This window comes from Giraffa tippelskirchi, chromosome 6 (assembly GCF_054371585.1).
Source record: "Giraffa tippelskirchi isolate mGirTip1 chromosome 6, T2T-mGirTip1v1.2.pri, whole genome shotgun sequence".
NCBI classification, from domain to species: domain Eukaryota; kingdom Metazoa; phylum Chordata; class Mammalia; order Artiodactyla; family Giraffidae; genus Giraffa; species Giraffa tippelskirchi.
The window spans coordinates 47,972,278-47,995,460 of record NC_137280.1 but is presented as its reverse complement, the minus strand read 5'-3'; the positions used below and the strand labels follow the sequence as shown (position 1 = coordinate 47,995,460).

The 23,183-nt window shown below is 38.8% G+C and overlaps 1 protein-coding gene and 1 long non-coding RNA gene across 4 annotated transcripts; both read right to left on the bottom strand.

The window, feature by feature from the left end:
- Window positions 1–218: 218 nt before the first annotated feature.
- Window positions 219–22,424, bottom strand: ARMC1 (armadillo repeat containing 1). 3 transcript variants are annotated; one of them, XM_081503324.1, is made up of 7 exons: window positions 22,236–22,424; window positions 17,344–17,564; window positions 14,889–14,980; window positions 6,472–6,661; window positions 2,642–2,762; window positions 2,485–2,559; window positions 219–1,518 (listed from the first exon to the last, which is right to left on the bottom strand). In XM_081503324.1, exons 2-7 carry the CDS (start codon window positions 17,524–17,526, stop codon window positions 1,460–1,462), a joined length of 720 nt encoding a protein of 239 aa, XP_081359450.1. In that variant the 5' UTR covers window positions 17,527–17,564; window positions 22,236–22,424; the 3' UTR covers window positions 219–1,459. The 3 variants fall into 3 exon arrangements, with proteins under 3 accessions (XP_081359450.1, XP_081359449.1, XP_081359451.1); XM_081503323.1 differs by having other exon boundaries at window positions 2,646–2,762; XM_081503325.1 differs by lacking the exon at window positions 6,472–6,661 and having other exon boundaries at window positions 2,646–2,762.
- Window positions 12,149–13,265, bottom strand: LOC145510990 (uncharacterized). Its single transcript, XR_014057357.1, has 2 exons — window positions 13,221–13,265; window positions 12,149–12,812 (listed from the first exon to the last, which is right to left on the bottom strand). It is a non-coding gene; the product is annotated as an uncharacterized LOC145510990 (long non-coding RNA).
- Window positions 22,425–23,183: the final 759 nt, after the last annotated feature.

Here is a 23,183-nt window from a genome sequence, read left to right as displayed (position 1 = left end):
ATATTAGCATTAACATTTATCTGGAGTCAGTGGGCTTTCCCAAAGAAAATTTTTAGTTGCCAAGTATTTTCAGAAATTTATTAAAGCGTTACATACATGTAATTAGCTCTTATCTACCAAAAAAATATATATATGTATATATATTTGTATTTATTTATCTTACCTTCACTGAAGTGCTGTTATTTTTTTCCCCCCTGGCTGAACATAAGAGCCTAGTGGACGGACAAATGCTGGCTTTATTTCTTTGTAAGCAATAACTGGAGTCTTTTTTCTTTTCATTCAATAGGAACTGCATGTTCATAATAAATTCACAAAAGGCAATACAAGGAAACACCTACTGAACAGGTATCTGCCAAACAAGTCATGTTGTAAGGTTGGACTCTACCAAGTAGCACTGTGGCATTATAGGCATTCCATTTTTCTTTTTTCAAGTCTGTCAGTTCTTCGCTAATTTTTTTTCCCTCTAGCAGGGGATAGTGTGTAATCACAAAGTAAAGCCTAGAGACCATTCATAGTCACTCTCAATATTAGGGTGGAATCATCCTCAAGAGCTGATATAAACCAGACTGAACAGGAAGTACTCAACTAGAACCACATGTGGTCCCATTCAAATAGTCTCCAATAACACTTTGCTGATACACATGTTCCCTTCTCAACAGATTTTGTGTTAACCTTTAAAAACTTCTAACAAGTAAGACTGCAAAGTTTCATAGAGTTGTGGTCTTAGGGGGACTGCTACATTCCAACGAATATGTTTTAATTCACAAAATGTCATTGATAATGTCTTGTCCATAAATATGGTTGGCAAAATTAAAAAAAGGCACAAAAGGGGAATAATGAGAAATGCTTTCCACTTTCAGTGAAGAGTACCAAAGCAAGTATCTTTCACGAGAAAAGGCAGAGAAAGTGTTCAGTACTTCATGCACAACTTGAGCTAAAAAAAAAAATTCTCTTCTAGGTCCTGAAGCTTGAGAAAACGAGTTTTCCTAATCACGTGCTTCATGTCAAATAAAATGTAAAGCTGCACAAATACATGTTTGGTTTTAACAGTGGACCCTTTTGTTTTTTGAAAGAAGTGAGGCAATTAAACAAAGGACAACAAAACCAAAATACCTTCATCAACAAAGCAACTCCACCTGTTGCCTCTGTCCCTTTTACCACTTAGTGGGGTAAAATGTCCGGTAGAATGTAAAATGCAGCATTCTCAACCATGGGATCTAGAAACTTTTCATGATAACTTATTGCAAATTGCACTTGACAGTTCACCACGACAATGGAAAACTGGCCCCTTGTTCGCTTACACAGTCCTTGAGCCCCAAAGGGAAGTCACCAGTAGAATGACCTGGATAAAAAGTTTGCAGCTGTACTCAGCCAGCTAGCTCCGCCCTCCGGGTGGGAGCCCACCCGCGACACCGCCTTGTCCTGCTCCTTCGTGGGACTCTCATCCTCGGGCAGGTAGTCAGGCAGCTCCGTGTTCTGTTCTACCTCCACAGGCGTGTCCTGGAATGGGACCAGCATCTGATACAGAGAACACGTGAAGAGTTACTGCAAAATCGACCTAACTGATGGAAGTGCGTGTCACACACTGAAAGTCAACTTTACTTCCCATTCTCATCACCATATTCTTGGAGGCTACATTCCTTTAAAAAGTATCTTCTTGTTGTCTGAAGGTAAGTCCAATTAAAGAGCACTATGTAGGCACAGAAGGAAGAACTGCACGTGAAAATTCTCATGCTTTTCTCCTGAGGCTCCAGGAATAAATGTTCAACCTCTGTGGTGTCTCAGATGGTAAAGAATCTGCCTGCAATGCAGGAGATGCAGGAAACTCGGGTTCGATCCCTGGGTTGGGAAAATCCCCCGGAAAAGGGAATGCCTACCCACTCCAATATTCCTGCCTGGAGAATCCCATGGACAGAGGAGCCTGGTGGGCTATACAGTTCATGGGGTCGCAAAGAGTCAGATATGACTGAGTGATTAACACTTCTGTCGATTTCAAGATGACAAAAACAATTATCTGGCTGCAGTGGGCCCCTAAAGGGTCAATGAACTTCCTTTCTTTGGGAACTCAAGTGAAGTAAAGAATCTTTTCCCTTATCACAAAGCTAGTGAAGAGTAGCAAGAGACAAAGATTTTCACTGTATATACTTGCCCAATGATGAGACTGGATCTTAATTTTTTTGGATTGGCAAAACCACTTAAGGTTAGAAAGTATTTAAAAACCAATGCAAAGAAACCACATATCCTTTCCTTCCACATACAATCACCAAGACACCTCCACTGAGATCAAGAATAGTCTGAAATCGACAAAATCTCTCTCCATATTTCTAGAAGTAGTAACTCTTAACCAAGAAATACAAGGATAATCTGACTCTGCCACATTCCTACATACTTAGCGGCTATTTGTCTAGAAATACTACCATCTGCCAGCCCCAAGGAATAGTCAAGAACGAGTCAAGCAGAAAGTAAACTAAATAGAGCTTTTACCTCTTCTCCACTTTCGCTCTTCACAACTTGCTGAGCCTTCATAACCTTGGTTGATGCTATTGCTGATGCCAAAGCCTAGGCCAGGATAAAAAGACAACACTTTTGAACATGGATGTGTTTACCCATAACCTCAAGCGTATTTAGCCATTTGAGATACCAACCTCTGCTTTAAGATCTGAACGGATTCGCACCACACATCTCTGAACGGCCATTTGAAAAGTAAAGCTAATAACGCCTTTAATTTTTAATAAGGCCTCTTCACACAGGTTTCTCCGGGACTGAAAAAGTAAAGGCAAACCGTTATTAAAATCTGCAAAATAATGAATGGTAATAAACCAAACACTGAACTAGTAACACTGGGGGGAAAGGAGCGAACAGGGAAAATAAACATCCCTATTTCTATTCTACAATCGCATATTTGAAGGCACATAAAAGGTGGTATTTTAGTTAAGTTTAGGAAAACTAGAGGGTCTTTGCAGAAGGGGTAGACATGGGCCTTAACAGAAGGAAATTTGAAAAATTCAGAAATATATGGAAATTAAACGCCTAAATAACTAATGGGTCAAACAAGAAATCACCAAAGAAATTAGAAAATACTTTCAGATGAATGATATGAAACACCACATATCAAATCTGAGGGGATGCAGAGACAGTAGTAGTGCCTGGAGGGAAATTTATAGCTATAATAATGACATTAAAATAAAAGAAAATCACAAACCAATTACCTAGTGTTCCATTCTAGGAAACAAGAGAAGAGCAAACTAAACCCAAAGCAAACAGAGGAAAGAAATATAAAGATTAGAGTAGGGAAAAAAAGAACTAGAGAATGGGAGGGGAGAGAGAGAAAAATCAGTGAAATCACAAGTTGGTTCTTCAGAAAGAATAACAAAGCCTGATAAAACTTTAGCTAGACTGACCAAGAAAAGAAAGAAGACTCAAATTACTAAAAACAGGAATAAAAGAGGATATATTATGACCAACTTTACCAAAAAAAGGATATGCAAACACTATGAACAACTGTATGCCTAACACATTAGATAACCTCAACAAAACGATAGATTCCTTGAAAGAAAAAACTGTAAAGTGACAAGAAAATATGAATGGACTACAGAACAATTAAAGAGACTAAATTTATAATCATAACATTTTCCACAAAGAAAAGCCCAGAACCACATGGCTTTACTGGTGAATTCTACCAAATGTTTCAAGATCAACACCAACTCTTCACAAACTCATCCAGACACTTCCCAACTCATTTTATGAAGCCAGCATAACACTGATACCAAAATCAGACAAAGACAGCACATGGAAAAAATAAAAGACTACAAACCAATATCCTCTATGAATACAGATGCAAAATACCTCAACAAAACACCAGCAAACTGAGTCTAGAAGCATATTAAAAGGATTTTGCACCATGACCAATTAGGAACTAGGAATCAAGAGTTGTTGGTTCAATATATGAAAATAAACCTGATGTAATGCACAATATTAACAGAACTCAAAAATAGAAAAATAATCAGCAATTTTTTTTAAAAAATGGGCAAAGAATGAACATTTTTCCAAAAGAGAAAATCTATAATAAAGATGCTTATGAGAAACACTAAACACTACTTAATGGTATAGTCAACCACTAAAAATGGCCAATGGGCACATGAAAAGATAGCACCATTGTTATCAGGGAAATAAAATCACAATAAAATATCACTTCACACCCTTGGAATAGCTTTAACAATGGAAAATAAATGTTGGCAAGGATGTGGAGAAACTGGACTCCTCATACACTGCTGATGAGAGAGTATAAAATGGAGCAGCCATCGTGGAAAACAGTCTGGCAGCTGCTCAAACATAAAGCTCCCGTATTATCCAGCAATTCTACCCTTAGGAATATATCCAAGAGAAGTGAAAACATTTATTGACACAAAAACTCGTACATAAACGTTCACAGCAGAATTATTCACAGGGATAAAAGGTGGAAATAAGCCAAATATCCTTCACCCGATGAATTAATACACAAACTGCCACATACCCTTACATGGGACACCATAAAGAGGGATGGTGCAGTGACACGTGACGCAACAGGGATGGGCCTCGACAGCATCGCACTAACGGAGAGCCTGACACAAAAGGCCACATCCCGTATGATGTCAGTGACATGAAACGTCCAGGAGAGGAAAATCCACAGACACAGAAGTAGATCAGTGGTTACCAGGGGCCAGGAGGAGTGAGTGCTCATGGCAATAATCGGGCTTCCCAGGTAGCACTAGTGGTAAAGAACCTGCCTACCAATGCAGGAGACCTAAGAGACATCGGTTCAATCCCTGGTCAGGAAGATCCCCTGGAGGAGGGCATGGCAACCCACTCCAGGATTCTTCCCTGAAGAATTCCATGGACAGAGGAGCCTGGCGGGCTACAATCCAAAGGGGTGCAAAGAGTTGCATACAACTGAGGTGACTGAAGCGATGAACACACACACACACACATCATAATCATATGAATGGTGAATGATCCCAGCACTCCTGATCAAAGGCAGAAATTTTTAGAATTAAAATTTAAAAAGGAAGGTCCAACTACAGAGTGCCTGTCCATGTGAAATACAGACACAAATAGAAGATACACACCATAATTAAAAGAAACCTTGAGCACCTAATATTAAAGGGAGACAAGGTAGAATGAGTTGAGGAAAAACAACACTGTACAACTACTGTACAGTACTTTTAAAACCTGTATAACTGGTATTACTTTTTCCTTCAACGTCTGGTATTAATAGAATTCACCAATGAAGACACTGAGACCAGAATGTCTTTATAGGAAGGTTTTTTAACTGCAAAGTCAATTTCTTTGATCGACACAGAGCTATTCAGTCAGGTTATCCATCTCTTTTTAAGTGAGCTTTGGCGATCTTTCAAGAAATCTTCCTGTTTCGTCTATATTATCAAATGTATTGGCATAAAGTTATTCAAAATATTCACTTATTTTCCTTTCAATGTCTATATTAAAGGATCTATAGCAATGTTCCTTCATTTCTGATATTGATAAATTTGTGACCTCTCTTTTATTCATGATAAGAAGTGACGTTTATCAATTTAATTGATCATGTCAAAGATTGGTTTTTGATTTCACTGATTTTTCTCTATGGCTTGCCATTTCACTGATTTCTGCTTTTTTTGTTTCTTCTGCTTACTTTGGATTTACTTTGCTCTTTTTCTAGTTTCTTAAGGTAGAAGCTTCAGTCACTGAGGCCTTTTCCTTTTTGTATATAATATTCATCTGATGCTAACGATTTCCTTTCTGAACTCTGCTTTAGCTACTTCCCCCAAATTCTGACACTGCATTTTCATTTTTATTTAGTTCAAAATACTTCCAAGTTTCTCCTTTCATGTATTCATTGACCCATGGATTCTTTTAGAAACGTGTTAAATTTCTAAAATATTTGGGGGATTTTCCAGATATCTTTCTGTGATTGATTTCTAACTTGCTTTTCATTGTAAGCAAGGAATATACTTAACTTGGTTCTAATTCTTTTAAGACTTTTTTATGGGACACAATATGGACTGTTTTCATCATTGTTTCATGGGCACATGAGAAGAATGAATACTATCTTGCTGCTGAGCAGGGTTTTCTGTAAATATCAATTAGGTTAAGTTGGTTGTTAGTGTTATTTGAGTCTTCTATGTCCCTAATGATTCTCTGTATACTTGTTCTATTCATTGGGAGAGTAGTATTCAAATCTCCAGCTCTAGTTGGAGCTTGGTTATTTCTCCTTGCATTTTTGTCCGTTTTTGCTTCACATATTTTGAAGTCATATTCTTAGGGCATACATATTTGATTAATTGACCCCATAAGCATAAAATGCCCCTCATTATCAGAATAAAATACTAGTATTGGGACTTATTCTTGAAGATTGTTAGCAGGTGACACTGAGGTAACAAGTTACCGTGAGTTCTCTCTCCCATGTTATGAATCATGTGTTTATACAAGTCTTACCGTATCATCAAGACCATCTATATGCAAAACCACTGTTTTGGCACGTTTGTTTGTAGTTCCCAGAAAAAACTGAGCTTTTCTTCGCCGTGAATTCATTTCACTGAAACTATCCCCATCTGCCATGTTGGAAGACTGAAGAATGTCATAGATTTCAGAGGCTAGCAGTTTTGTTTCCCCGGGAGTTGTAGACCTTGAAAAGAAACATGTAAATAAGCAAAGTAGTCTTGTCATTTCTACTGATTCTGTAATTTGATTCCTCAACTTTGCAAAACCTTGTTTCCTTCATTCTGATGTTTTGTTCAATCTGAAAGAAATGCTGGTGAATCCCAGAATAATCAATAATGCAGATAAAGCATCTAGTCTATAATAGCCTTCTAGTTTCAACTTAAACCCATGGTTCATCAATATTCAAAACTCATCACTAGAGTGGTAAAAAAAGCACATTTAAAGAAATCATTAATTACACAGGAAATCAACTAAAAAAAAAAAAATCAGGATATAACATGTCCCTGGATTAACACTAACATTCAACACTCAGTTTAACTTCCAAAAAAAATATAACACATAAAAATCCAAAAGGAAAAAGCAAAATAGGAGAGGATCATTTATATTAGTTATTTCAATACAGGGATTTGTGAGTAAAAACAAACACCGTTTCTCAATTTACATTTTTATGTACCTTTTACAAAGCAAGTATGTATCGTTAAACCACAACTCAGACAATAGTTTTCATAAAATTTTCAATTCTACTATGGCTGCTCACATAAATGTCTAGTGCCGTTCTGTCCAACAGAACTTTTGGCATTGATAGAAATGTCCACTCACCACATGTGGTTACTGAGGACTTGAAATGTGGCAAGCAAAACTAAACAATTTTATTACTTTTAACTAAATAGCCACACACTGCAAGTGGTTACCATAACTGGAAGCACAGGTTTAATGGTTCTTATTAGTTTAATTGGATAAATAATAAGTACACATAACTAAGGAAATAATCCTCATTTCACCTATACCTGGGCTCAATTAGGGGGTCTTCCCTTGTGGCTCAGCTGGTAAAGAATCTACCTGTAATGCAGGAGACCTGGATTCGATCCCTGCGTTGGTAAGATCCCCTGGAGAAGGGAAAGGCTACCTACTCCAGTATTCTGGCTTGGAGAATTCCGTGGACATGAGATCGCAAAGAGCTGGACACAACTGAGCAACTTTCATTTCACTTCACTTCAAACCCTGTAACATGAATCTCAGAGATTTTACAATCTGTCCCCTTTCAGCTTTACCAACGTCAGCCAGAAGAGCTTCACCTTGACTGTATCCTTGCAGGCTCAGCTCAACTACCGTCTTCTTTATGAAGCCTCCTCACCCCAACACCCATATTCATCCCTCTGCATTCAAAGTACTATGCTTGTACTTAACACTACTGATCGAAATTTTCCATTTCTCTTCAAGAATAGGGATATAGTCTCTCCATCCCTTCCACAGAGCCTAACAAAATTCCGTGTAATCCATTTGTTTACTGGATGAGCGGGAATACTTCATTCCTGATATTCAGACTGTACACACTCCAGCTACCCAGACCATCAACTCCTGCGGTGCTACTCTGGCAGTTTTCTGGGCTCCCAACTTACCATACCAAGTGTTTTTCTGGGCTACTGTTGACCACAGAGATCAATTACCTTGAATGATTTTGGCTTTGTATTCCAGGAAGCTACCAAAAGGACTATTTTTTTTTAGGAGATGTCTCAGCACTTTTCAGATAGCTGTTTCACAGGTCACTGCAGTTGTGAGGTATTTTGAATACTAGCCAACCAGAAGTTGTAACAAGTATGAAGACAAGGGTAAGAAGCACCATGAATTTAAAATGGAAAAAAAAAAAGTCTTTCCTCTCCACTATGAATACTGTTTTTATGCATTTGCATCAAATAAAAGAATCATCATGACATGTAATAGGAGATTTTCTACTGATCTTTCTCATAAAACTTTTTAAACACACACTATTCTAGAATTTTTTCATGTGCTTCCTAACCAACCAGTAGTGACCAAACCATTAAAAGACTAATATCAAATTATTATCTTTCTGTTCTGCAGAATAGGAACTAGAACTAGATAGCACTAGTTCTTAAACAAATGGGTCTACTAACCCCTTTGAGAAGCTGGTATAAAATAAATACTCCCACCACTACTATTTTTAACTTCCTTTATTTCATAGTTCCAAGTTTCATCATTTTCATACAGTCATAAATTCCCTTCTGGAAGATTTTCAATTTCTATCTACTTAAAACCAAAAGATTTTAAAAGAATAATATAGTCAGATCAACACGATGGTCTCAATTTGTTTCGAAGCATGCTCTACTGGTATACCTCATAGGACTAATTTTATTGCTGCTCTTCCTATAAAACAGTTACAGACTGTTTCTTCAGACACAGTCTGAAGAGACACAGTTTAAGAGACACTCTCTTAAAATGGAGTAAAATTTTGTCTTAGGCAAGATGAACTCTGAAAAAGCATATAAGCAAAACTGAAGTAAAAATTAAGTTACTTCTTGATCTGGGCACTATATAAAGTATCACAAATATCTATATGTATGTTGCTATTCAATAAATTATAAATAATCTTCTTTTTTCCCCTTATTCTTAAAAAATGCTTTTAAAATCAGAAAAAAAAAGTCAAGATCATCTACAGATTTGGAAGCAAGTAATTTAGTCTTTAAAAAAAAAATTACTATTCAAATATTATGATTTAAAACATTCAAGTACAAGAAGTCTAGAGTTATGTGGTACATTTGGCCATAAATGTAAGAAAGACTGTATAATTAAACAAGTATTAATTGCCCTAATCTTCTTAGACAAGTGAAAACTGAAGAGCTGATTAACACCCTGGATTTAGTTCTTCAGTCTTTAAAATCTGACATCCAAGAAAAAGACCATCTTAAAAAACTCTTTAAATTGGAATTCTGCTCTCAGTAATTTACTATTTCATAATGAAGTATACTGATCCTTCACCACTTTTTCTAAATAGTTATCTATATCGAAAACACTCAAAATGTTACTCATAAAACATGGAAAGGTGAACTCTGATCTTTATTATATATCAAAAATAATTTTCATTTTGGATATATTTCCTTATTGATCATAAACAGCAATTCACTCTAAGTCTAGATGCTGCAAATAACATTTTATATTACCTATAAAAACCAGGTAAGACTTTCATATACTTCATGAAAGCAATGAAAATACTATTTCAGTATTAGAAGGCTTGCTATCATCTTCCGAAAAACTTCACAACTTTTCCTTTAGGAGTTGGTTTTATTTTTTTTCCTGTGTTGCTCACTAAGAAAAAGTGTTCTTGTAATATTTATGCAACTCAGAAAACCATCTTTCGACGCAGAAACAATCCTAACTTAAGGCTTCTAAGAAGAAAGTCAACAGCTCTGTTTAGTAACAATGAAGTCCAAAGGCAGGAAAACTATGATCCTAAGGCAACAGCCCATCATTTATGTATCATCTCTGGCTGTTTTGACTCACAAGGGCAGAGGTGAGCACTTCAACACAGACTGTGAGCCCAACGAAGCCTAAAATAACTACTATCTGGTTTGTTTTTCTTTTTTTAGGAAAAATTTGCCAACCTCTGTTGTATACAAATAACATAAAAATCACGGCAAAATGGAGCAGCATTTTCAAAAATCACAAGAAAACAAACAGTGAGCCATGAATATAGTTCAACTGTCCTGTTCAATTTTTTAAAAAAAGAAAACACAGGAAAAAGCATAAAGAAATGAAGCACATTATTTTTCATCCAAGATTTTAGCAAGAAGAATAGTCCACCATTACTATGGCAGTGTTTCAAAATCTAGAATTTTAGGAAGTTCTCCAGATGAAATGAGATACTTTGAAGTTGAAATCCACATTTTATTAAAGTGACTTATTTATAGCATATTTTATGTGAGATATTCACACATGCTTTCATAAAATGCATCTTATATCAGAAGTATTACTCCTGAAATACTAACAAATGTCTAAAACTTAATTTAGATGTTCTCCTAAACTGATATTCTGAAAATTTTCTTCACAGAGAGATTCAGGGTTAAAAATAAAACATAAAAAAAAATTTTTAATTAAAAAAATAAAAATGAAATGTAAACAGGTTCTAACCGCTAACGATGAGTTTTCATTTCTGGAGAAATAAAATTAGAACACAATACCAGATTCATTTTGAGTGACAGAGAACTTAAAATTCTCTTCACAATTGAAGAACTGAACACAACAATGACTGAAGTCAATCCACCTGCTGATCTCTAAGCACCAAAGTGACCTAAACACAAGTCAAACCTGCTTTTGAGTAACATGTTAAAATCTCCACAAAATTCTGTTGCAAAATATAATTTGGTGATTAAAGGACAGAAATTATAAGATGTATAATTTTCTCTCTTTTATAAAACATTCCTCCCTGATTCTCTACTCTCCCCACCTTCTTCTGATTTCTGGTTTTCTCTTTGATCACTTAAGAGAGGATTTCTCTTCGGTCAATATGAAGTAGCAGCTTGCCACAAAAGATCTCTGTTCTGTGGGGTCTTACTGGGATATGAGGAGATCCTTCTGCCGCTTTCTGAGTTGCACAGATTCACAGAATCACAGCTCAATCTCCTCCTAACTCGGTATTGCTCAACAGAGAGAAACTGATCTGAATTCCACCCTAAATGCCTGGCTGTCACAGGGAAGCCACATCAATGAAAACAATTAGGATATCTATATTATATGTGCTCCTGTGCTATGGCTAACCAAGATGATCTATGTAAGACTGGAAGAGTGAGCTTCCCTGGTGGTCCAGGGGTTAAGAATCCACCTGCCAATGTAAGTAAGGGACAGAGGTTCAATCCCTGCTCTGAATAGATTCCACATGCCTCGGAGCAACTAGCCCCACAAGCCCATGCACTGCAAACTACTGAAGCTCCGATGTCTAGAGCTGGTGCTCCACAGTGAGAAGCCTGCACATACCACAACTAGAGAAAGCCCTGGCACAGAAACAAAGACCCAGAACAGTCAAAAATAAATAAATAAATAAAGTATTTAAAAAGAAAAAGAATGGAAGAGTGATAGTCATCTGTATCTGGCAACACAGGTGTGAAAATGCAGAATAATGTCTAAACAACATATGTCTACAGCGTTGAAACAATTATGTATATATAAAACCCTGCTCTATATGATAAAAACTTTTCATTTTGATTTCTTAGGAATACTTAACACAAGTACCCAAAAGAAAAAAGTAAGTGAAAAAATAAAAAGCCAGAGCAATCTAATTTCTTTAAAAAAAGAGAATCATATCCAAGCCATGAGATAGTTTACAACACAGTGAAACATGCTAAACCAAAACCTGATTCTAATACTTCACAGCCTTACATGTTGACAGGCCAAAACACACAGTTTTATCAGCCTTCTGATAACATTCACTGATAAACTTCTAAAATGATTATTTCAGTAAGCAGAGGTGACTTTTAAAAAGCTTGAAAGGCAGCCTTCAAATCTGCGATCTCCACTGGCCAAATGAGCTGAAAAACGTATATAAAAATTATTACCTTGTATTTCCACTTTTCAGAGGGGTATAGGACCAAATTATAATGGAGTATGCAATGAATGTGCATTCGTTTTACTATTGGAGGAGCCAGCAATAATCACCACACTGTCCAAAAAAGTATACTTTATTTGTATTAAAAATAGAAGCTGCTTGTAGCAACCATGAAGACACACCACTTGGATCTCCCTTTAAGAAGCCTGCCCTTCGGCTGTACGAAGCAGAGTGGTAGAGCCGCCAGTAACAGTGGCCCTGAGATCTAGCACACCATACAGTCCAAGGCCTGACCCCTCCAGGGGAGACCCAAGCAGTGGGCGCACTAGGGCCTGGCCAGTTCTGCCCAGTACAAGACTCATCTACAGGGTGGCCCTGGCTTTGCACCTCCCTCCAGAGTTTTCTGTCAGATCTGCACTGCAGTCTGAGACTCTCCTTTGTCCCATTCCGTTTCCTCTTCCCTTTCCTTTAACAGAGGTCAGGTCTGTGTTGTAATCTAAAGGCAACAGTCCGATCCTTCTTCATTCCCTTCTATCTTTACAGACCGTATCTCATAGTAAGCTCTTCCAGCTCTAACTCCATCACATGATCTCCCTCCCAGATGATTCGTTGTTGTTTAGTCGCTCAGTCATGACAGACTCGGCCACCTCGTGGACTGCAGCACACCAGGCTTCCCTGTCCTTCACCAGCTCCCGAAGTTTGCGCAAACTCACGTCCATTGAGCCGATGATGCCATCCGACCATCTCACTCTCTGTCGTCCCCTTCTCCTCCCAGAAGACACTGCAAGATAACGACCTGAGCTGACACAACTCTTCTCCTATAAAGACACTAGTAGTGACTTCCTGGTGGTCCAGTGGCTAAGACTCAGCGCTCCTAGATACTGATCTCCAGTCAGGGAACTAGATCCCACTTTCTGCAACTAAGAGTTCACTAAAGATCCTGCAGGCCACAAACTAAGACCCGACAAAGCCAAATAAATGTTTATAAAAAAAATATACACTAATAGTTTTCCTACTATGTTATAGATGGATCTCTCATTTACATATACACACATACATATATACGTATCACAACCTTAGCCAACCAAGCTAAGAAACTGTTATAGGTTAAATCTACGGTGCCTCTAAAACTTGCTCTAAAGTTCAAATATGAAGTATATTTTAATAAACAGAAATTTTCATTTCTTACATTTTTAAAATTTGTACCATGTATTTTCAGCTTCAATAAACAAACCTGTTAAAAGAATACACAATCTTAAGTTCATCATGTGAATAAAATAATTATACAGAAGCATTCGTATTACGCTGAATCCTTTCACTGTTTCACAAAGAGTATGCCAGTTAAAAATAATTAATTATATGGCATTAAAGCCTACTAGGAACAAGAATAATGCAACCTCATATTTTATATAACACTTTAGAATTTACAGAGCATTTCTACACAGATATCCCACTGAATCCTCAAGCACTTTGACCTCAAATCATGGGCAATGATTAATAAAATTAATGCCAGTCAATATTTTCTGATATTTATTTCTAACTGATCACCTGAATAGAAAAAAACCCTTCAGGTTCTATGTCATTATCAAAGATCAAGGTACCTATCAGTGTAGCTCGATTAAAAAAAAAAACTATTAATAAAATAAAATTTATCTAGAAGCCAAGAACACTAAGAAAAAAAATACAGTTCCTTGGAAGTCAGTCTGGAAGATTCGCCACTGATATAATTTAACTTAATAGTGTTTGAGAATTATAGATATTTTGTGAGCATTACATAAATTTTGTGAACCCTCAAGCCAAAGAAGTTGCAAATTTTAAAAGCCAGTAAATTAAATGGTTACCTATTATAGTCTTAAAAGACAGTCACATCTTAGGTAAGATCAAGATACAAAGTAAACTAAGATAAAGCCTCAGAAAACATAGTTTTTTTGCTTTCAGACACAGTAGAAGTATCAAAACACTTCAATTTCTATCCTTTTACAAGGAAATCAGCAAGGCCTGAGAACCGGACATCCGCATAGGCAACACAACTGAAGGACTACAGGTAAAAACTTGGCCTCTCTGTAATTTTCTTACCAATAAAATTTATCTAACACACTTCAAATAGCAAAATAAGATGATGAATATGAAAATCTTTGTAAGATGAAAGGTATACCTAAAAAACACCCATTTGCTAAAATTCAAATTAAATGGCTCTGAGAATTCTCTACGGGTCCAGTGGCTAAGACTCCACACCCCAATGCAGGGAACCGGGGTTCAATCCCTAGTCAGGAAACTAGATCTCATATGCCGCAAATAAGAGAGTTCACCTTACCGCAACTAAAGATCCTACATGCCGCAACTAAGACCTGGTGCAGCCGAATAAGTTAAAAAAAATTTTTTTTAATGGTTCTCAGTCTCTAAGAGACCTCTGAATGATGCTCAGGAAAATCTCACCTAAAGCCCGTTCAGTCATGATACGGATCAAGGTTCTTTTGAGTAAGACTTAGACGGCGTAACAAAAGAATTATGTACTATAATACTGCATATTTTCAAATGTCACTGTGTTACTCTACTAGCAAATCAATAACTACTTCACAAAACCTCATACAAGGTAGGACTTTCTCTTCTTAGAAGAAATAATATTCATAAGCACAATGTGCATCAACATTTTAAATAAAATCTGAGCATTTTTGTTAAGGATGACTGTTAATATCAATGTTTAAGAATAATCAGAACACTGCCCATCGGAACAGTTTTGGACATTTAACCCACAAGGCTGTGCCTTCATTTTAGAATACCAATTTCAGTAAAATAACTCGATCCACCTCTTGCCCCCCCTCTTGCCCCACTAGGAGACACTACCTACTGTACTTACTTCTGTATAACATTTTGCAAGCTTAACATCATTCCCAGCTCTCCTTTCATCTTTTCTCTGTTGGCACGGCACTCTGCCAAGTATCGAAGAGCCTACAGCAAAAACAAGAATAGGTTAATTCACATGTCCAGACAACTCAAAGTAAAACCCTGTGCTCACTGACTGCAAGAGGAAAGAAAGTGAAAAATAGGTTTTTGTTTTTAGAATCAATTGGTTTTGAAGTGTTTGGAAACTCTTCTTTAAATGTGATCATAAGAGCAGTCCTCTAGAGGAAAAAAAATAATTCTGAGCTGACGGAGCTGAATCTGCTCTTAGAAACAAAGGTTCCCAACTTATCTGCAAGGTCAAAATCAGGATGTTCCGGTTTTATTTTCACTTCATCCTAACAAAGATACAAGGAACTAAATTCCATTAATTAATTTCAGAAAGCAGTCCCAGCAGCCATCATTTCCCTAGGTGCTTTTTACATATTAATTAAAACAAACTGCTGAGAGGGACAAAACATACAACTCCCTTTATGGAATGGGTGGTTTCTAGCTTTATAATTCACTTTTTAAATGTCTTTTTTTCTTTTTCTGTTTTTAACTGAAAAGCCAAACATGAACTCACTCTCACAGATTTCTATTTTGTGAATTTCACTTTTCTAGGAGGCTTCTCTGTTAAGATTTGAAGTACATTTTGGCACGTTTCCCTCATGTGCTGATTCTTGGGGGACTGGGCTGTTCTACAGCCTTCCTCCTCTCTCATCGTATGCTGCAGGGTTCAGTACCTGAGTCACAGGGGAACACCTCTGTGGACTACACCATCCAAAAGGGCCCTGTCACTCCACTGACCTTCAGGTTTCCTACCGGTCCTCTCCACAACATCTCCGAAGTGCCTGGTCATCACCAGGAATGGTACCATCCCTGAAATCACAAACCCAGCACCCTGGCTCTGACTGCAATCTCCTATCTTTCCTGTAACTCCTGGATTTTTACTTGCACTTGGAGAGGGGAGCCCAGTGAAGGCCAGTGGTCTTGCCCAGTTAGGCAGGCAGAGAGCAGAGTTAGGGAGGTTAGGGTGAAACAATATAATTTAAATATATACATTTGGTCTTCATCTAGTTCCTGGCACAGAGCTCCTAAAAGCCTTGGAATTTTCCGACAGGAGTTTGAGGAGGTCCTTTAGACCACACTTGGTTGAAGTAAGGGAAGCTGGGGCCCCTTGATGGACTCAGGCTGGGACTAGCCACCAGAAAGAGCAAATGACTAGAGGGCGGCAACTTTCAGCTCCACCCACCAACCTGGGCTTCCCAGGTGGCACTAGAGGTAAAGAACCCACCTGCCAATGCAGGAGACATAAGAGACATGGGTTCAATCCATAGATTAGGAAGATCTCCTGGAGAAGGGCATGGCAACCCACTCCAGTATTCTTGCCTGGAGAATCCCATGGACAGAGGAGCCTGGTGGGCTATGGTCTATGGGGTTGCAAAGAGTCGGACACAACTGAGGCGACTTAGTGCATACACACTGATCTGGGAGGTGGGGGGAAGATGGAAATTGAGCTCTATAAAAAGTCCTGAAAAAGGAGATTTAGAGTTTCTGACTTGGTAAATACATCCACCTGGCAAGGTGGTGTGCCCCAACTCCACAGGGACAGCAGTTCCGGCACTCCCCTCCAGATCTTGCTACTAGAGAGGAGCCCCCACCTGCTGCAATAGAGAAAGTCTGCGCACAGCAAAGACAGACCCAGTGCAGCCAAAAACCGATTTTACAAAATGGATAAACATTAAAAAAAAAAAATGAATGAAGTACTGACACATAGTACAATGTGGACGAACCCTGAAAAAAACAAGTCACACAGACCACATATTATATGATTCTATTTATACAGAAAATATATACACACTTTTGCCAGAGACATTTGCAAATAGAAAATAGAAAGTTGTGGCTGTTTAGGGAAAGGGCGTGGGGGCTGAGGAGCAATAGAGAAAGAGTAGAGCTTCTTTCCGACATGATGAAAACATTCTAGAATTAATTGTGGTGATGGCTGCAACTACGAACACACTAAAACCCATCAAACTGTACACTCTAAATAGGTAAACTGCAAGGTCTGTGATTTACATCTTAAAGTTGTCACAAAACAAAAACAAAACATTAAGTGCCTCTTTGAGTGTCTTTCTGTATTGATATAATATAATCCTTAAGATTTCTTCCTCTTCCTTGAAAAAAGGAAGTTGCAGAACATTCCCTGCAGGTACTATGCTACCATTTGTGCCAAGAGTAAAAACAATATTGTATCCTACCATTTGTATAAGAGGACTATACACATTCATATGTTTGCACATACAGAAATATAGTCACACTAGTATCTGCTCTACACTTTTAACTTCTTACCATGTCATCTGCTATTTTTCCAAATTTTCCTTAACTGCAAAATTGTAACACTGAGACTAAAATTACTGTAGCCAACTTACGAGCAAAGCTGAGTGGACGACAGGGGGGTTGGGATGGTCCATAAATAAAATAAGGCCGGGCAGACATCCCTGATCCTGGACAATGGCTCGTCGGTTTAAAGGATCTGCGGCTAGGTCTCGGAGCTGGTTAACTACAGAGAGAGCATCAGGTTCCTCATTCATGGTGGAGGAGGACGAATTCATCTTCTATGCCATACACGTGGACAAAATCTTCTTAAGTTCTGTAGAAATGGTTGGCAAAATCATTTCTAGGCTACTGAGCTGTATTACAGCATTTATTAAACCATCAGAATCACAACACCTTCAGAAAGAAATAGATGTTATCTAGATCATACAAAAAACTTAAGAACTAGCAATTCCACAGTCTGGGAACACAGTCAAATGAACATAAGAAAGGCTAACTTAAAAAAAGTTATTTATGTGTGCACAAGGTTTAAAGAATATATATCATCTTCATGATTCCAATAAATTCTTTTTTAGCAATACATATTTTAACACCAAAGTCACAATAAATAAGATTTTTACAGTTCAAGTTTATAACCCTTGCTACACTTCTCAAGGAGCACCGAAGAACTGATGCTTTCAAACTCTGGTGCTGGAGAAGACTCTTGAGAGTCCCTTGGACTGCAAGGAGATCAAACCAGTCAACCCTAAAGGAAATCAACCTGAATATTCACTGGAAGGACAGCTGCTGACGCTGAAGCTCCAATACTTTGGCCACCTGATGAGAAGAGCCGATTCACTGGAAAAGACCCTGATGCTGGCAAAGACTGAGAGCAAGAGGAGAAGGGGACAGCAAAGGATGACACTGTTGGATGGCATCACCGACTCGATGGACATGAATGTCAGCAAACTCAGGGAGATAGTTGCAGATAGAGGAGCCTGGCATGCTGCAGTCCATGGGGTCACAAAGAGTCAGACAAAACAGCAACTGAAAACACTTTGCAAAGTGTTACACCGCCAGTGTTTTCTTCCTCTAGGATACTACTGCAGCCTAGGTGTCTCAGGGAAAAGCTGCTAGCTGACAGCTTTTTTTCTAATTCATCTGTGAACAAAACCAAGCTTACTGAGATTACAGCAGATAAAATCCTCTAAGGAAAGAAGAGAGTCAAAGAAGGTCATAAACACAGAAACCAAAAAGGGTACCTTGCCCTGTGCCTCACACCAGTGGAGTTTGGGAGATCAGAGTGAAAGGGAAAGTCACTCAGTCGTGTCCAACTCTTTTGGATCCCATAGACTGTAGCCCGCCAGGCTCCTCCATCCATGGGATTCTCCAGGCAAGAATACTGGAGTGGGTTGCCATTTCCTTCTCCAGGGAATCTTCCCAGCCCAGGGACTGAACCCTGGTCTCCTGCATTGCAGGCAGATCCTTTACCAGCTGAGCCCCAAGGGAAGCCCTGGGAGATCAGGGTGAATCTGAACGAAATCCAAGCACATCTGTCCATCCCTGGGTGGACCACACTCAGAAGAATGAAACAGAATCTGAGGTGAGGTCATTCGATAGATAAGGAAATAGTCTCCGAGAATTTAAATAATTTGCCCCAGGTGACAAAAACTACTTGGTATAGAACTGATCTAAAATCTTATCTCGGCTTGATGAAAACCAAGCTGGAATCAGGACTGCCTGGAGAAATATCCATAACCTCAGATATGCAGATGGTACCACATTAATGGGAGAGAGCAAAGAGGAACTAAAAGAGCCTCTTGATGAAGGTGAAAGAGGAGAATGAAAAAGCTGGCTTAAAACATTCAAAAACTAAGATCATGCCATCCGGTCCCAACATTTCATTGCAAATAGATGGGGAAACAATGGAAACAGAGACACGCTTTATTTTCTTGGGCTCCAAATTCACTGTGGATGGTGACTGCAGCCATGAAATTAAAAGATGCTTGCTCCTTGGGAGAAAAGTTATAACAAACCAAGACAGCGTATTAAAAAACAGAGACATCACTTTGTCAACAAAGGTACATCTAGTCAAAGCCATCGTTTTTCCAGTAGTCATGTATGGATGTGACAACTGAACCATAAAGTAGGCTAAGCGCCAAAGAATTGATGCTTTCGAACTGTGGTGTAGAATCAATCCTGAATGTTCACTGGAAGGACTGATGCTGAAGCTGAAACTCCTATACTTTGGCCACCAAGAGCCAAATCACTGGAAAAGTCCCTGATGCTGGGAAAGACTGAAGGCAGGAGAAGGGGGTGACAGAGGATGAGATGGTTGGATGGCATCACTGACTCAAAGGACACGAGTTTGAGCAAACTCTGGAAGATAGTAAAGGACAGGCAAGCCTGGTGTGCTGCAGTCCTCGGGGTCAGAGTCAGACATGATTGAGCAACTGAACAATAACTATCTCCTAAACTGGTCAGGTCTTTCCACTTCCCATACCTTCCTTTGAAACCCAGCATACCTTTTTTCCCCACAAAAGTAAACAAGATTTCTAGATAATGTAACATGATAAACATACAAGCCAAAATACAATATATCAACAAATAATCTTCACAGATCCAGAAAGTTAAAAATAGGAACTTCCATTAACCAAATTACACAGCATATTTCTTATTAGGAGGAATATAAATGAGTAAATACTTATCACAAATTAATGAGTTAGTTTAATGCTAACGCCAAGTGGGGGAGGTAGGCTGGGAACAAAATTATTCTGTAACTCTAAAAAGCCTACTGAAGTTATTTGGGGACTGGCGGGGGTGGGAAGAGGGAAGGTAATAAACAGCAATAGCCTTCCAAAGTATTGAAATACACAAAGATATAGAGTAAAGCCATAGCAGGGGCTGGAGGGGTGGTGGTCAAGAGATACTGCTCCCAAGAAAGCTGTTTATACACCCAATCGCAGGTTCTATGTGAGTCAATACCCAGGCTCCACCCATTGTTAAATGTGATTTTAGGCAGATCACTTGAACTCTTTGTCTCAGTTTCTTCATACGTAAAATGAAATTAATCACAGCAGCTCTTAAATGCTATATTGTCCAAATGAAATAACAATACACACTAAAAGGCTCAGAGTACTCAGCACACTCTAAATGCTCAACAAAAATAACGGTTTTAAGTTACAAGGAGTCAAAAATCAATTAAAAAAATACAGTTATTCAAAATATGGTACTGGCATAACTTCTAAGCAACTTTAAACCAGTGCTAAGGATCTTTAACTCTTAATATATTTTAAAAAATCATACCCCAGAAAAAAATTTGAGAAGTTAAATTTCTGAAGTTTGCAAGCAGATGCAAAATATAAGACTTAGAGAAAACAAGGCCTTAACAGGATAGTACTTGGCAGATAGTTTTCTCAAAATGAAAATATAGTTACTTCGGCAATTTTAAAAAGAATTTCCTTTTTTTTTTTTTAAAGCTATAGACTGAATACACATAAGACTAAAGGGTTTGCCTCTTAGGTGCTTCTACTATCAACAGCATGAACAACCCTGTTTACATATCAGCTTACGAATGAGCTTTATGTGCTGTCACCAGTACAAACCGTATCCAAAAACCAAAACTGCAGAACCAACCACTGGACCAAAGGTCCAGGAACCACATTTAAGAACCAAATATGCTGGGTGATGGCCTTTGGCGTACAACACTGGCCGTGGAACCTGACCCTCCATTCTCATCTAAGTTCTTAGCGAACCACTTGGTGGGAATGACTCAGTTTCAGTGAGCCTCCCCGTCCCTTCGAGATGAACGAAAAAATCAGAAGAGTGTATCAGTCCATTGATAAAGAGATCGCACAAATTAGGATCTGCCCAGGAAAAGGTAGGAAATAACACAAGGCATACCTTTTCCTTTCTCTCATTTAGTTCAATTTGGACAAACAAATCATCATTAAGACAATGAATGCACCCCAAACTTTAACAAGCACTCTGATCCCCCTGTTAAAAAAAGCCAGCTCTGATTCAGTAGGTGGGGTGAAGCCTGAGATCCGTATTTCTCCCAGGTGAGTTCTATCCTGCTTGTCAGGGAACCAGAAAAACCAGGAATTAGGTGATAGATGTGAAGCACCTGTAGCTAGGCAGCTGCCTGAAAGACTGTCTTTTCTTTCAGCCAAGATGTACCACTCAACTCGAAGATGTATTTAACTGTCATATGCAAAGTTAAATATAAATACACAGAACTGTGGAAGAAACACACCCACACCCTCAATCCACATTCAGCTAAGTTTTTTTTTTTTTTAATAACCTCAAGCATTGACATCAGATCTGGCTTTCCCTCTGCTACCACCTAACTGTAACTATTCGAGAAGCTGGGTTACTACCTTTAAGGCTTAGCTTCCTCTCATAATAATACTGAGTGGTTGTCAGGTTCAAAGAATATAAGAACTTGGCATGGTGATGAGTACCAGCAATTACAAAACAAGAACAATATTTGCTCCTGTGGGGATTCTATAAGGTCAAGTGTTAGGGTACACACACGGAAGGAGCTGCTTGTATACACAAGTGCCCCCAAGAACAGCTTTTAAAATACAGAAAAGTGAACGCTGGGCTCGCCTGAATGAAGCTGAACAAAACCACCTCCTTCTGCCCCTAACAGACAAGCGTGGGCACAAAACTAATAGAAAGTTGCCAAAGAACTACCTGGAGAGATGAAGTGACGACGACACTCATTAATGCTGCTAGGGTCAAAACAGTGATAATAATTAAACCAGGGTTTGTAAAATCGGCGTGCAGAGGACGGGGAGGAAGTGAACAAAGCAATAATTTTCACAGGACACATGGGAGCAGGATAGTTTACAGAGCCTGGAGGGACGCACTGCTGGGTCCTGCCTGACCTGAAGGTGGGCAGAGCATCCCCGCCCAGGAAGATTCGCCGCCTGGGTGCAGGGGCCCGCATTCTGCGGCCTTTCCGGCCTCATCGCTTTGTCTGCCTTCCCCGGACACTACATACCACTCCAGCGCTCTAGGAATCCACAGCCTGTCGCACCATTAGGGCCACATCGACGATGAGGTAGAGAAACCCAGAAGCGCGTGGCAGGGTCAGCGACGACAAACGACCAAGCTGACTTCTGGAGCCTGGAAGCGAGGACGCTGGCGGGGAAAGGCTCTACAGACTCTCCCTCATGACCCAACCACCTCCGCCGGTTCTGCCCTCCCATTGGCTGAGACCATTCCAAAGCGAGGATAAGATATCCAATCAGAAACTGTCTTCTTAGACTAAAGCGTTCATTGGTGACCAAGGGAAATACCCAAATGTTAAACCGGAGGATCCAATGAGAAGCCGGAAAGAGTGAATTGGCCCAAACGACTCTCCGTCTATTAAGCGCTAAGCAAAGAAACTTCATTCCTCAGGAGAAACCCTCGCAATTTCCCGACTACAATTCCCAGAGTTCCGGAGCTGGAGGAACCTCTCCGCCCCTTCCTTCAGCAATTCAAATTGAGCTTAACTTCTCAAGCAACTCATTCAGTTCCAATAAAGCAGTTTTGTAATACTTCTTTCACTTCCGTGGGTCTTAATTCAGAATCTTTTCACATTTTTTTGTTTTTGCCTAAGAACATTTGCACTATCTTCTTAGCAGCGCGAGGGTTGCAAAGGACAGGGGGTTTTTTTTTGTTTTAAATGGAAGCTTCTTTTTGGAACGATTTTTTGGGGGGGTGGGTAAGGAAAAAGAGACTAATAATGAGATAATTTCCTCCAATTCTTCAGGAAGTATTTTTTTAAACTTTTTTTTCTATTTAGCTTGTCAAAGTAAGGATTTAAATGTTTAATTCATGGCGACCACTGACATTTTTGTCTAGGTATAGATTTTATATTTTTAAATATTTCTCTAAGCATAATTTAAATCCTACAGGCCATAATGATTGCATTGCACTCAATAACCTCATTGAATAAATTCTG

Excerpts from the sequence above, each read along its gene's own strand:
- ARMC1 (XM_081503323.1), bottom strand. The coding sequence starts at position 17,526 with ATGAATTCGTCCTCCTCCACCATGAATGAGGAACCTGATGCTCTCTCT. Across the intron at positions 2,763-6,471 it reads TAGATGGTCTTGATGATACG|TCCCGGAGAAACCTGTGTGA; the intron begins GTAAGACTTGTA and ends TTACTTTTTCAG. Across the intron at positions 2,560-2,645 it reads GTTCAGATCTTAAAGCAGAG|GCTTTGGCATCAGCAATAGC; the intron begins GTTGGTATCTCA and ends ATCCTGGCCTAG.